This window comes from Scophthalmus maximus, chromosome 13, assembly GCF_022379125.1.
Source record: "Scophthalmus maximus strain ysfricsl-2021 chromosome 13, ASM2237912v1, whole genome shotgun sequence".
NCBI classification, from domain to species: Eukaryota; Metazoa; Chordata; class Actinopteri; order Pleuronectiformes; family Scophthalmidae; genus Scophthalmus; species Scophthalmus maximus.
Genome location: NC_061527.1, coordinates 20,197,480 through 20,210,770, shown reverse-complemented (window position 1 = coordinate 20,210,770; position 13,291 = coordinate 20,197,480). Strand labels below are relative to the sequence as shown.

Here is a 13,291-nt window from a genome sequence, read left to right as displayed (position 1 = left end):
GTCACACACAAGTTTTACTGTCTTATGTGTAACCGCATTTGTTCTCTAATCTTAATCCAGGATTTAGTTGTTTAACCTGAATGATGCATTAACCATAATTAATTTGCCACGAAGATGATGTTGGTCTTACATTTTCGTCTGGCAATAGCATCGCTTGTGTCGCACGAGATGAAGGGAGCCTTTCATGTGGCTTATTTTAAAAAGGCATTTTCTTGGTCAGGTCCAGGGCAACCGGTTTGGTTCATGCAATTGAGGTTGTGTGCGACGGTCGTGGATAATAGAAACAGCGCAAAAAGCGAAGTGCAGCAGCATTTGGTGAAAGCCTGTGTGCAAAGAATGCAGACTCTTGACTGGTGATCAATGAGGAAGCTCATCGAATGAACATTTCTCCCGAGAGTTGCGCGAAGTGGATGCCGGTCGGCTTAATCAGAGAAACATGTTGCCATTTCGATGAAGGCGAGTATAAAATTAGTGGCGTCTTAGCCGCGACGGAGAATCCTCATTTTTGAAATTTCTGCACCTTGAGAAATGTGGGCTGCTGTGACAGAAACAGGCCAGGAGAGCCGGGAACGGCAGAGACATTTCAGTGAGATAAAAAATTAAGCTATTCAAAGTTGCTAAAGTTACAAGTTAATAATTGCAACTTGCGAGGTTTCTGCAAAGTTGCGCTGTGCCCGTGCATGACTTCACGGGGCTGCTAGCATGACGACAACATCTTAGTCTCGCTCTCACAAACACACGAACGGTAATAATCGCATTTCCACGGATCCATAGTCCCCCGAGGAAACACCAGTCACTTGCTGCTCAGCGCCCATGATTTAGTTATGAGAGGATTCAGCTGACTGCCCCTTGAGTGTGTAACACATTCAGAAGTTCACTGTGCAGAGGCCCAAATAAATCGAAGTAATTAACTCAATAATTGATTGGATGAATTTCCCTGCAAAATGGAGACATTTCTGCTATATCTGCACAAACGTGCAGCCGGCGGGGCCTGGGGAAATCTCACGCGGAGAGCGAGAGAGAGAGAGATCTTGCATAAACAATTGGCATATTGTGCCAGAGGGTCAAGCACGTTTAATTACAGGACACCGGAATCTGCAGCCACGTTGTGACCTTTCAATCAGTGACTGCGTGGCGGATGGCCGCGGGTCGCACGTGAAAATGAGGGCGGGGAGAACGAGAGGCACGTCCTGTCAAGCAGATAATGATCATTCTCCTACAATGGGCCTCATCTCCGTGTACAGACCTGGGTACGCAGCTGACAGGAAGAAAGTCAGAACATAACGCTGAAAAATTTCATGGCCATCCATCAAATATTTGAGATATTTCCGTCTCGACCAAAGTGGCGGACCAACAGACAGCGAATAAGCCGCCGGATGCCTGATACCACATCTAGCAGGAGCCCTGTTGGTGTCCACGACTTTGTTGAGTGATTTGAATCAATATTTAATTCCAAATTAACAGCAGTTTGTTCTTGGGTTGGCATTGATCCCGCAGACCTAAGGAAAAGCGGTTGCTCAACAAATCGTTAAAAAATTATTTTGCAATCGGTGCTCTGCTGACCCACTGGGGGAGGAAACTAGTGACGGTGGATTTCCGACGGTGTCGACAGACAGGGAGAGCGCTTGACCCCGAAGGCAATGTTACCACTCGCCTCCTGTCTAACACCGACGTGAGCAGTTGTCACGGGGAAAGTGCAACGAATACAAATCGACGATGCATCTCATAATGATGTGTAGGATTTCCCACCTGCTGGCTAAAATTTTGAAATACTTAGTTGTTCATCAGATAAAAATGAATAGTCGGTCACCACTTAAAACAGCCGACCGTCGACGAGGACTTGACAAAGCTAGAGACACAAAGAGATCAATCAAACTGGTTGTAGTTGTGCTGGAAAGAAACAGAAGAGCAAAACAATTATATATATATATACATACACTATCGTATTAGAAACCTCAAGTGCCCCTACTCGTCTTGTGTTGTATAGTAATCTGTGTTATAATGCGGGGAGCCTTCAATGATTCAAGTAAGGATGAGTAATTACTTTGTCTTTCTGGTGATCAGTCATTGGCCTTAATGCCCGTCTTACTTAACGACATTATATGTGTCATTATGGTCAATCTGAAAAATTAAATTGCAGAATATTCCCTATAAGTCATACCGATGATGGAAGCATTCCATCTTGAGCGTCAGTGTAATGAGCGGAAAGAAATCCATGTTGCTGCTCAGGGAAACCATGACAGGCCACCGGGGCCATAAATCACACGAGTAATTCAGTACACACACACCCGCCGCTCTCCGTCAAAGACACCATAAACTCTCAGGGCCGGGGTATACTTGACTGTCATAGTTCCTCATGACGGGCCATCCGGCCATGTCGGGAAAAACGAGAGAGGCGGGAGACGCATCATTGTTTAGACACGGGCACGAGGTGTGTATCTTCAGACAGTCTCTCCAGGAAAAAAACGTTCATTGTGTTGCACTTATAAAAGAAACGGCCGCTCGTGGTGTTGAGGGGACGTGAAGGTCGGAGTGGCGGTCTCGAAAAAGTGATGACAGAAATGGTCGGACACCGGCGTCTCACCCAGTCCTCTCTCTGATAGTGTGCTCGATGACAATTCCATTTTGGGGAGTTGGATTGAAACAGAAAAAAACAACAACGCTTCCCCTTCAGCTTGCAGCCTTTCGTCGATGGGATGTCCGCAATTACAGAAATCACTACAACCTTGCGGATGAGCGAACGCACAGTTACGCTCCTTAGCGCAACGCTTATCATAACAACTACGCATCAGCGCGTGAGACACCGTTGTTGTGCACGCAGGGCGCTTTAGTCAAGGGTCTTTGGGGGAATATGGAGGTGCATGTGCGAGGACACTAAGGTGGGCGTCATTTCGGAGCTACAATTAATGAACCATACGCACGCCAACAATATTTAGATACCACATTACCATCGGTGCGACAATATGACCTTAAAACTCACTCGTGCAAATGGCAGTCACACACGGGCCCAGCTGCTGCCGTCAACATTTTTCTTTTGTCTAATTCTGAATCTGCAGTGACTGTAACGACCTGAAGAAGACTTTGTCGTTGAAACGTCGACTCGGTGATAAATCACGCCGCGTGCCGTACATCTGTGTGTGTCCTATCCGCAGTCAGCACATCCTCGACACACTGGCGCTTTTTTTTTTTTTTTTAATGCATCCATAAGCTGTGGTGCGTGCACAAAAAAAAAAAAAAAAAGTGTAAACTGTCCTTTGCTCCACTGATTCAATTAGATACTGTTAACCTGTGGGCAACGTTAACTCAGCTTTTTCTTCAACATATACTTTGCAGGAACATTCTCTGAATAGCAATCAGTGCAAGGTACAGAAGACAACCATACATCCAGGGCACTATTCAGAAGTGCGCATGCCAGGCCTACAATAAAACTCATTTTATAGGACATTTATTGGTGCAAAGCCATCAATTAATGTCTCATTTATGAAGCAAAGGTCGTATCCTGCATTAATTCCCCTCCATTGTCCCTCCCTGTGCTCTCCTCCCTTCGATCACTTTCTTCCAAGTTATTTCATACTAGGCGAGGTGAGGCAGTAAAAGGCAAGATTACATTTTATCTTTTGGCATAATTAGCAAGGAAGAAAAAATAACTGTGGTAATGTATTGTAGTGTATGTTATTATAGTGCTGTGTTGTGTCATGCCATTTGGGGAGCCGGCTCAAACCAAAGCATGCCGGCATGAATGGGGATATTGAGGACAAAGTGTCACACCGAGGAGAGTCCGGACCCCCAGGGTATCTACAAATCCTTATTACTCAATGCGTAGCAGGGGCCAGGCTCACGCACAGTGGGCAGGACATAGATCAATCTGCCAGCTTGAAGTGCTTAAACGTGTCCAACAAGCTCATAAAAGATCCCCGCATATTCCTGTAGCCTGAAAAAAGGAAAATATAAAGTGTTTTATATTCAGATGGATGAAGAAAATATTCAGATCCATAAGAGAACTGCTCAGCAATCCTGGATGGGGAGGCCGGTGGCTGATTTGTGAAGGCAATCATCCGGACACCAGTGAAAGTCTGCTGACATCCTCTTTACCGGCGGACACGGGGGCCGGGGCTTTGCCTCAGGGGGGAGATGCAGCTTTGTACTTGAAGTCCTTCATGTGAGGAGTCGTAGTGCAAGCGATGCGGCATACAGGAGAAAAAAGAAAAAAACTGCATCCATTTCCCCATATGAGACCTGTGTTCCTCCTCCTCACACCTCTTGTACCCCCCCCCCCCCCCCCCCCCCCCCCCCGGCTCTGCTGTTTGTCCTGCCACAGACGGAGCATTGTGCCTCTGATGCAGTGAGGACTGGGTCTGACTTGGTCACGTTTCAGGACCTCCCTTATGTACAGTAAGTTTTTCATAAGCAAGTGGTAATTTCCTTGGAAGAGTTTTTAGTTTTTCACGGGTCTTTTCTAAATTTAGCTGATCAGGCCCCTTCTTTTTGTAGGTACAATGGAGTTTTGATGTGGGAGATTTCTACGCAGCAGTAATTCCAAACCTTTTTATGCTCGTGACCTTTTAAAATGAAGCCATGTGTAATTGCAACCCCTTTGTTACAGGTTACATATGTGAATGGGACGTGAACAGTTCAATCACATAGCATTCCCTTTTTCTAAAATCGTTATACATAGAAGATAAGATGCATATCTAAAGAATATTCATAACTGTTAAAGTGTTACTTTTACATTGCAAATGCAACAACAACAAAAATGTATTAAGCCTTTTGTGGCTTCAGAAGGAGCTTTGCAAAATGTTCTTAACTGCCGCATGATGCTACTTTAAAAACAAATCTGATGAAAGAAAAATCTGATCCATTGTATAATCTTTACATTATCTCTGCACGAGGTTATGAGGTGCAAGGCTACATTAGCTGCTGCTAACATGACCCATTCACTCACAATCTGTGGGCGGTGGAGTTGCATTGTGGGTAATCAAGGTGCCAGGTTTCAACAAGTATATATCACGCTTTATGCTATATCAAGTGTTACGATGACTATACCAGTGGTGTGGCAGGACCCAAATGCAGAGTGCAACAGGATTTAATGAGACAAAAGTTCTGGCTGGCAATCCAAATACCTCGAAAATCCAAATTAGGAAAAAGACGAACCGAGCTACTGACCGGGACATACGGGCTGGAAAGTTGAACCGGAGACACGGGGGAACGAAGCAGAACATGACAGGACGAACTGACAAAGAACGAGAGAAGCACAGACACAAGAGGGCACAGGTAATGAGAAGAAGAGTAACAGGAAGTGACTACACACGAGGAAGGAAACTACCAGGCAAAACAGGAAATCACTAAATTCAAGGTACAAACGGGAAATAACAAAAGGTAAATCAAAGCATAAACAGAATGCCCACAGACAAAAACCCAAACCCTCTCTCAACCTGTTCATTTAAGTTCAAAAATGGTATATTAGTGGAGCATGCTTTGAATCATGTGAGTTTACTGCGGTCCCAACGACTTACTGTGTCTAGTGTAACTTTATAACGGCGTCATTACACTCATCAGGTAACACACAGCTCCTGTATCCCGACTGGACTTCGTCTTTGCCCAGACTCTCCATACAGCTCTTGACCCAATCACTGGCACGTGAATCATTCTCCAGATTTCTGCAAAGTGGCGAGGGCCAAGTGGTGCTGCAGGAGAATGGTGTGTGCATGCAGTATCGGTGCAGGCTCGGGGTAATCAGGTGAGCACAGCATATGTGCAGTTATCTCATTAATTTAAAGGCTTCCTGGGCACCCTGCCACCGCCGGCGGGGTGTGCCAGGCAGCAGAGCATCACAGGGCTAATATTATTTGGAGATATTACAATGATCTACAGTACGCTTCATTACATGCCGGGTTAAGGGTGTAGCTGTTGTACAGGGATGGCTCTGCCGAGCTGGCAGACTTTTCACCGCTGACACGCGCAGGTAGGGCGCTGGCAGGGGTTTAAGAGCGTCCTGATATCTGTGTCGCGGCACAGTTTACAAGACAGGCGAGACTAAAAATAAAAAAAATTAAAAAACCCGCGATGCTCGGAGTGGCGTTTGCTCTTCCATATGAGGGGAGGTAGAGGTGGGAAATCCCGTCCCAGGGTATCGGAGCCGTGAATCGACGAGTAGTTATTGCCGTGGCAGGTTGGCAAGCTGTTGCTGGCCTCCGAGGGTTTATGGTTATCAGAGTCACAAAAGTGAGACAGATCACACGCTTTAACTATGCTAGGAGTTTTTTATTAGTGGGTTGTTCACCATTTGTTCAACATTGGTTAAGGCTTAGGGCAGTGTTTTCATCGTTTAACCAAATAAAGTCCGACCCATATACTTAACCTGGTCAGTGGTAAAGTTCTGTGTTGGTAACTATGGCCAGCTACTGTTTAATCCGGAAATACACATGCCATTAAAATTGCATTGTGGGTGAAATAGAACCACACGGGAAAGGTATTGAAACACATGGAGTAGAGTTGCAATGAGGTAAAATAATATACAGTTTTTTCCCCCCTCTTTCTCCAGCATCTTAATATAACATTAAAGAGGAAATATACAACTCAATTTGCAAACGACTTCCTTACATCTGCAGCATCTACAGCTCTGGGAGGAGGCTAATATACCTGCTTTAATAAATGTTAATTAATCAATGTTTAGGTTTCCTGTAAGGCTCTTTTCTTTTGTCAATTTCACAATAAATATTTATTTATTAATTATGAGGTCAACTGGTTTTGCCTTAAAAAAAAGTATAGGCTGGATAGAAGTCAAGACCAGACATTTCTTATGCCATTTTTATCATAATGATAGAAGCAGATGTTCATATTCATGACACAGTGAACGATTGGACTCATCGTAGAATCTGAGTGCACATCGGGTGGCATTATTGGTCATCTAGAAACACTCGATTCATCACATTCGTCGTACCTTCTGCCACAATCAGGCCACCGATACAGAAAATGTGCAGGCACAAAAAACTGACACAAAGAGCTCGGACATCACTGCTGATGGTAATAACGACTGTATCGGGGCAAATGGGAGAGAAACAAAGGCGGAACAAAGGACGCAGCGAAAAGCTGAGACATTGTGCTTTCCAGAAACCCGCTGACGGTGCACAGTCCAGTCCGAAAAGGTTCCACTCTGAGATGTCTAATCAATAGTGAAGGGAAAAAAAGAACAGCCGAAAACACATCACACCAGCAGTGGGTGGAGGCTGCAGTTGGTCGTCTACGAAGACCAACTTTCGTGAAATTGCGAAGGTGAAATCAAACTGTGGTTTTCTCAGAACTTACATCTCGTCCTTTTTATAAACAATTTTTACGTTCTCCAATTAAATTTCGACTAATTCCAATTAATTTGTACGTGTCAAATTCATTGTAAGTATCAGCAACAGTAGTCCACTTTCCGCGTTGGCTATTGACCTTGAACTAATGGCGAGTCTTCTGGAGCGCACCGACTGCTTACCAGGCCGTTTCCGGCTCCGTGCTTACAATCGACAGCAACTTGAAAAACCACTGATATTTAGTTTCTGTGCCCACACGCGCGCACACAAAAGAAACACTTTGCTGCATTGTCGCTTTTTAATTCCACACCATTTCACTTTAGCTTGAATTTTTTTTTTAGAATAATGAACATGTTTTTCTCTGCGGACTGATAAAAGGTAAAAAAAATAAACTAAAAAACAACTGCTACAGCATGCAAGGGTCTGAATATATATATATATATATATGTACTGTATATAAACTGTGGTTGAAAAATACTGTAAGATGAATATCTTAATCCAAATGAACAGCACGATCCTGATCCTACACCTTTTGGTCTTTAAATCACATATTACACATATGAATATTCTATTTAATAACTTGACTGTTATTCACTGACATTCAACTGAGCCTATACAATTCTTTTTGGTTAAAATCAATGTATACATCAAACTAGACTGAGGGGCTTGGATGTCTGTACAGAATGCGATGACAATCCATCCAATAGTTGAGGCATTGCAGTCTGGGCCGAATGAGAGACCAACGATATTTCCATGTCCTGGTTTTAAAAAATATTCACATTTTACGATTCATCATTCCATTTACTTACGTTTTTTGCTATTTTCCATTTAACATTACATTTGATTCCAAACCTGGTTCTTGATCTGACTTGAGCCACGGTTATTCTTACTTGAATATATGAGTTTATCATAACACAGATCTGTTGACGGAGAAGATTCTCGGTACAGCTCACGTGCAGGCGGCCAAACCAAAACGCTTGAAGTACAATGGCAACATCTCAGTATTCTACCGAATGACAGGGAGCAGATAATAAGTCTAGGTCACTACGTCAGGATTGTTATCATGGACCAAAGAGTGGAGACTCAAGGCACGTCTTATCCCAAGGCCAGGGACAGGATGGTACCTCCTAACACAAACATTTTAAAATTCTTTAAGGCCTCTCAACCACGTGTTGAGATACGTCATATGGCAAACAAAGACGCGTTAAAGGGGCAGTGAGCGATTTTCGAGAAAAGCCTGTCTCTTTGTTGATGATTTTACTGTACCGACCAACCGCACTAATCACGAGGCCAAAGACACGTAGTGTCACACCACACTAGTAAAAAGGTACAAATGAAAGGTTCAAACAGACTGGACCATTGTCGGGGTCTATTCCATACTTTACAGAGGACTGCCCTCCAACTTTGGCCGTCCACAGGCTGGCAACCACAGCACACAGGTGGAAGAGGGAGGAGGGGAGCGAGATCATCGATCGAGTGGTTAACTTTCCTTTTCCCTTTGGGTTCCAGTTATCCTCCAAGTCCTTGGTGTGGATTCTTCAGGGTGCTTTCAAATGCACTGCAAACTGGAGGAGAAACCAATTACTCGATACTAAGTCACACGTTAAAGCCGCTGGTGCTGGTTATTTGTCCATTACATGACGTGTCGGGGCTTGATGTTTCCAAACTGCACACGCGGTGTTGCATGGTGCAGTCTGCACCACTTACAGAACCGACAGCTAGCGGACCGTGAGTAAATATTCACATATTTCTTTTCTTTTTTTTTTACAAAAGCTGTAGTATTGAGTGAGTTTTATTGGGACATTCTTTACACCATATGGTTGTAGGTTCTTACAGGACCGATTTTTTTTTTTGAAAGAATGCTCCTCGATGAACCGCGACACGTGCAGAAGGAGGCCCGCCTGCGATGATGTCGGGAGGCCAATCGTACGTCTTCTTTATTGGAGTGCTCACACTCCGCTGGTGATGAAGAGCGTTTCTGATGAACCTGGAGATCCAATTTGTGTCGGCAAGCGTCGGCTTCTGGCTATTGGTCCGCCGGCTCCGAGGGGATTACTCACACTGCAGCTGCTGCTGCTGTTGTTTTGCTCCTGCCTCCAGATTTAATCACTCATTTAGATGAATTATCCTTTTGGGGATGTACAGATACTCCAACTGACTCGTCGCATCCCAAAACCTCATGGTTGCCTCAGTCTCATTATCTTCCTCGTGGTTTTCCAAAGAAGCCAATCAGGCGAGGATTTGTTTCCTTTATTGCACGCACACTCACTGAGGTTACTTATCTGGAGAAAAATAACTCCACCAGTGATTCACTTATTTCCTAATCTATAGCATTATGGTTTTCTTTCATGGTTAAAAATACATGGCTGTCTGAGTCATTTCAGTCAAGCACTCTTTTTTTACATCCTCGTACCATCTGATCCCTGATTTACATGCCAATTACACTTTTTTTCTCTCACCTGCCCATTTGACAGTTTCCCTGTAAAAGCCCTTATTATACAGTCAATCCACGAAGCAACAGTTTTCATGGAGTGTTTACTGTCCAGCATCCTCTGGGATTTTGTCTGGCAGGATTTTTGTTTTCCAAAAAGTTGTCAACTCTGAATGAACTGCACGACTGCAACTTTATTGCCGTTTCATTGTCACCGTGCGGTAACTAGTTGGCATTTGTCAAGGCTTGTTTCTAGTCAAATTATAATTTGTACCACAAGGTGTGGCAATGTGTTTGGCAGGCAGCATGTACCTTTTTTTGTAAATGACGCACAATAAATATTGAATATGAGAGCGTGGACACTTTTTGGATGTTAGCAATCTCACAAAGGGCACAGAAAATAACAAACAATCCCATCCCACACAATTGACACACACACACACACACACAGATAGATAGATAGAGCTTGTATGGATAGCAGCCCACACATTAGTAAATTATTGCAGATATTTTACTGTCATTAATCTCCATTACTGTTCTTATACTTGCAGCAGCCAAGCAAGTATCCATGTGTGCTTCTTCTAACTTTAGTTTTTTATGATCCCATATTCATTTTCATACACATAGATTTTTGCACTGTGACTGATTGCTGCACATCAGTGGCCCATTTTGAGAGTTTTCATCTGAACCATTAAAACATATTTTATGCCTTTGTGAAGTTTGTACTATTTTGAATGAGTCACAGTGGAAATGTAAATCTGCAGAGCCAGTACAGTCAAGCCCCCGAAATAATAGTAGTTGAAGTGGTCGTTTTAGGCAATTATCAATCCTACTTTACAACAATTTTGTAAAGACGCCCGATGGAAAATTCAAGCATAATTAAAATTTCAAGCCTCTACACTTGGGGACAATGCTGGCACATTGTGTTTTTGTTTGATTTGTTATGGGATGTTGGGTTCTGTTGCGCACCTGGACTCCTGACAGTTGGTGTCACTCCTACGCACTGCGAGTCGCTCCACCGAGCGGTGTAGATGGGGCGCTGCGAGATGTGTCGTTGGAGATAAAACTGCACGTAGCCCCTCGGTTTCCTTCTTCACACTTCACATGATCTGCCTTCTCCTTTAGGAACGAACGGAAACGAAGCACAAGCTGTGATATTGTACGTGTTTTATATTTACAACACAAATAGGAAACTAGGGTGTTGTTGTGAAGACCAACAAAAAACGAAACGGCGAGCCCGGAAGTTCACCGAGCGAAACATTGTTGACGACACACTCGTGCGATCAACGTGAGCTGAAATAAAAAGGCCCAGTTTTCGGTATGTACATCAATTTTCAGGGGGGATCAAGAAATCTGAGCTCTGCACTCGTTCCCCAATACAACAAGCAGTCTGAAAGAAAGGAAAAAGGAAGTTGCCATGAGATATGCTGTGTTGAACAAATCAATAAAACATCATTACAGCAGTTCCTAAAAGCACAGAAAATAAATAAATTAAATAGTGTAAACTGATAAAACATGGTAAACATTCATTACTAGACAAGCCTGGGTGCCTTTGTTCTGCTGTCATGTGACACACATCCATTTTTTGCAGACATGGGCAACACGAGAGTGGTGTCAATGTTCTCGTCGAACTCACAAGAAAGCGATTAAGCACATTACCCACAATGTGTCAAAATATATTATTTTACATGGACGCAGTGCATGGCATATAATAAGAATAAATGTTAATATAATGCTGGTGGATTTCATGAGCCTCTCTCTTAGTTAATCAAAACTGGGCTTTGAAATCAAATTTACACGTGACCCCCTTACACAGTTTTAATTTCCAGGAGCAAGGTCACAGCCGTTGCCACTTTTTCAAAACAGCAAATCAACGTCCGGTGGTATCAACGCCGAGGCAAATTAAAGGAATAGCTCAATATTTTTTGAAAAGCTTGATTGTAACCCCTTCAAGTCTGGTTTCAGTGCAAATCGTATCCAGATCATGAACTCAGTTTGGCTTGTGTGTATATGGTCATAACAAGGAAATAGCAATAATGCAATGCAATAAAAATAATACTATGAATCATTGTCAGTTGTCTTGTCATTGGAAATACATTGTAACAGAGTGACCACATTTTATACAGAAATGATGGTTAGTTGTAATAACTGACCTAAAGCAGTATAAATATTTTTTTTTGCCTCTGCTTCAACCCATGGGATAGTGTACAATGTCCCAGGAGTCATTCACATGAAAGTCTTTGTAAAATCTAAATGTCCTGTACATACATCCTTGTGACAATGCATGTACAGATGCACAATGCCAGTGCTCTCATCAAAGTCTGCACGAGCTAGGATAAAAAAAAAAAGTTCATTAGTGTCACATATCATGTTGTCTTCTCTCATTATAAAACAAGAATGAGACAGAGACGGGTTAAAAAAAACAAAAACACCAGTGCATTAATTGACATAATAAAGCCAGTAGATTAAGTTGAAGAGGGAGAAGGAGAAGGGAAATATTATCCGAGACCATCTGTCGATTGCGTTCACGTCGGTGAGGTCTGGGATTTTGATTTTCAGCTGCGAGGATCGTCGCCGCAGACGGGACTTCTTTAGATGTGCGCTCCTGTCCAGGGTGTGGCGGCCGGGCTCCTGCGGCCCACTCGGCTTCCTGTACTGAACCCCCGCGTTGTCGAACATCACGGAGGAAGAGTTGTGGGTCTCGCTCAGGGTGGTCGTGATCTCATTCCCTCCCACCTCGTTGTGGATCTCCAAGGTCGTCAGCAGGATGTTCCCCTGGGAGTCGACCTGGGCACAGCGGACAGGAGCGGGGTTAAAAAAAAAAAAAGGGCTGTGGGCTGAGGCGTCGGTGACTGATGACACGTGTGTAGCATGCGTCAGGCCCCCGGGGCCGGCGTCTTATTGCAGGCTGATGGATTAAAGCCTGGGAAACAGAGAGCGGCCTTCAAAGCCAAGTTTCCTGTCCCAAAGTTAAATCACTCCTCACAAATCAGATCAAGGACTGGATGGCTGTAATACTAATGTCATGACAGCTATTTCTTCCCCACACAAAAACAAATTAATCACTCGGACCCATGTGGCAAAAATAGCGGCACAGGGTGTACACATTAATATAACAACGTGGTCACAAGTCATGAGAGGAAGTGACGAGGTGAATATTAATTTTCCTACTTTGGTGCATGTCTCCTCACACTCTCAGTACACCAACACACATCAGACATCACCCCAAGCAGAGGCCATATTCCATTGATGGTAGATTGTAGGGCTTTTTTCATTCATTTTATTAGATAATGCTCCTGTGACCAACCCTGTCCTGTAGATATTTTATCTCTGTGCATGCATCATGAATATATCACTGAACTCAACTTTGTTCACAGTATAAGGTACTAGGGGAAAGACAGTAGGAGTTCACATGATATGATATGATATGAAAGGCGTATTAATCTGACATAATCGGGCAAATGAATTTCTGAATGCGTGTTTTCTATGCGTTTGTATATAGCTGTATTAAATGAACTCCTGTGGGATGAATAACTTTTCAAGTTTCAAGTGCAGTGATAATTCA

The 13,291-nt window shown here is 43.5% G+C and overlaps 1 protein-coding gene across 3 annotated transcripts in view; it reads right to left on the bottom strand.

The window, feature by feature from the left end:
- Positions 1-10,878: 10,878 nt before the first annotated feature.
- The window catches only part of gabrb3 (gamma-aminobutyric acid type A receptor subunit beta3), a 43,871-nt gene continuing 41,458 nt past the window's right edge, over positions 10,879-13,291 (bottom strand). For all 3 annotated transcript variants that reach the window (XM_035648094.2, XM_035648097.2, XM_035648095.2), the window contains one exon: positions 10,879-12,513. In XM_035648094.2, the coding sequence (XP_035503987.2) occupies positions 12,166-12,513 (348 nt within the window). In that variant the 3' untranslated portion in view covers positions 10,879-12,165. The remainder of the gene's footprint in view (positions 12,514-13,291) is intronic.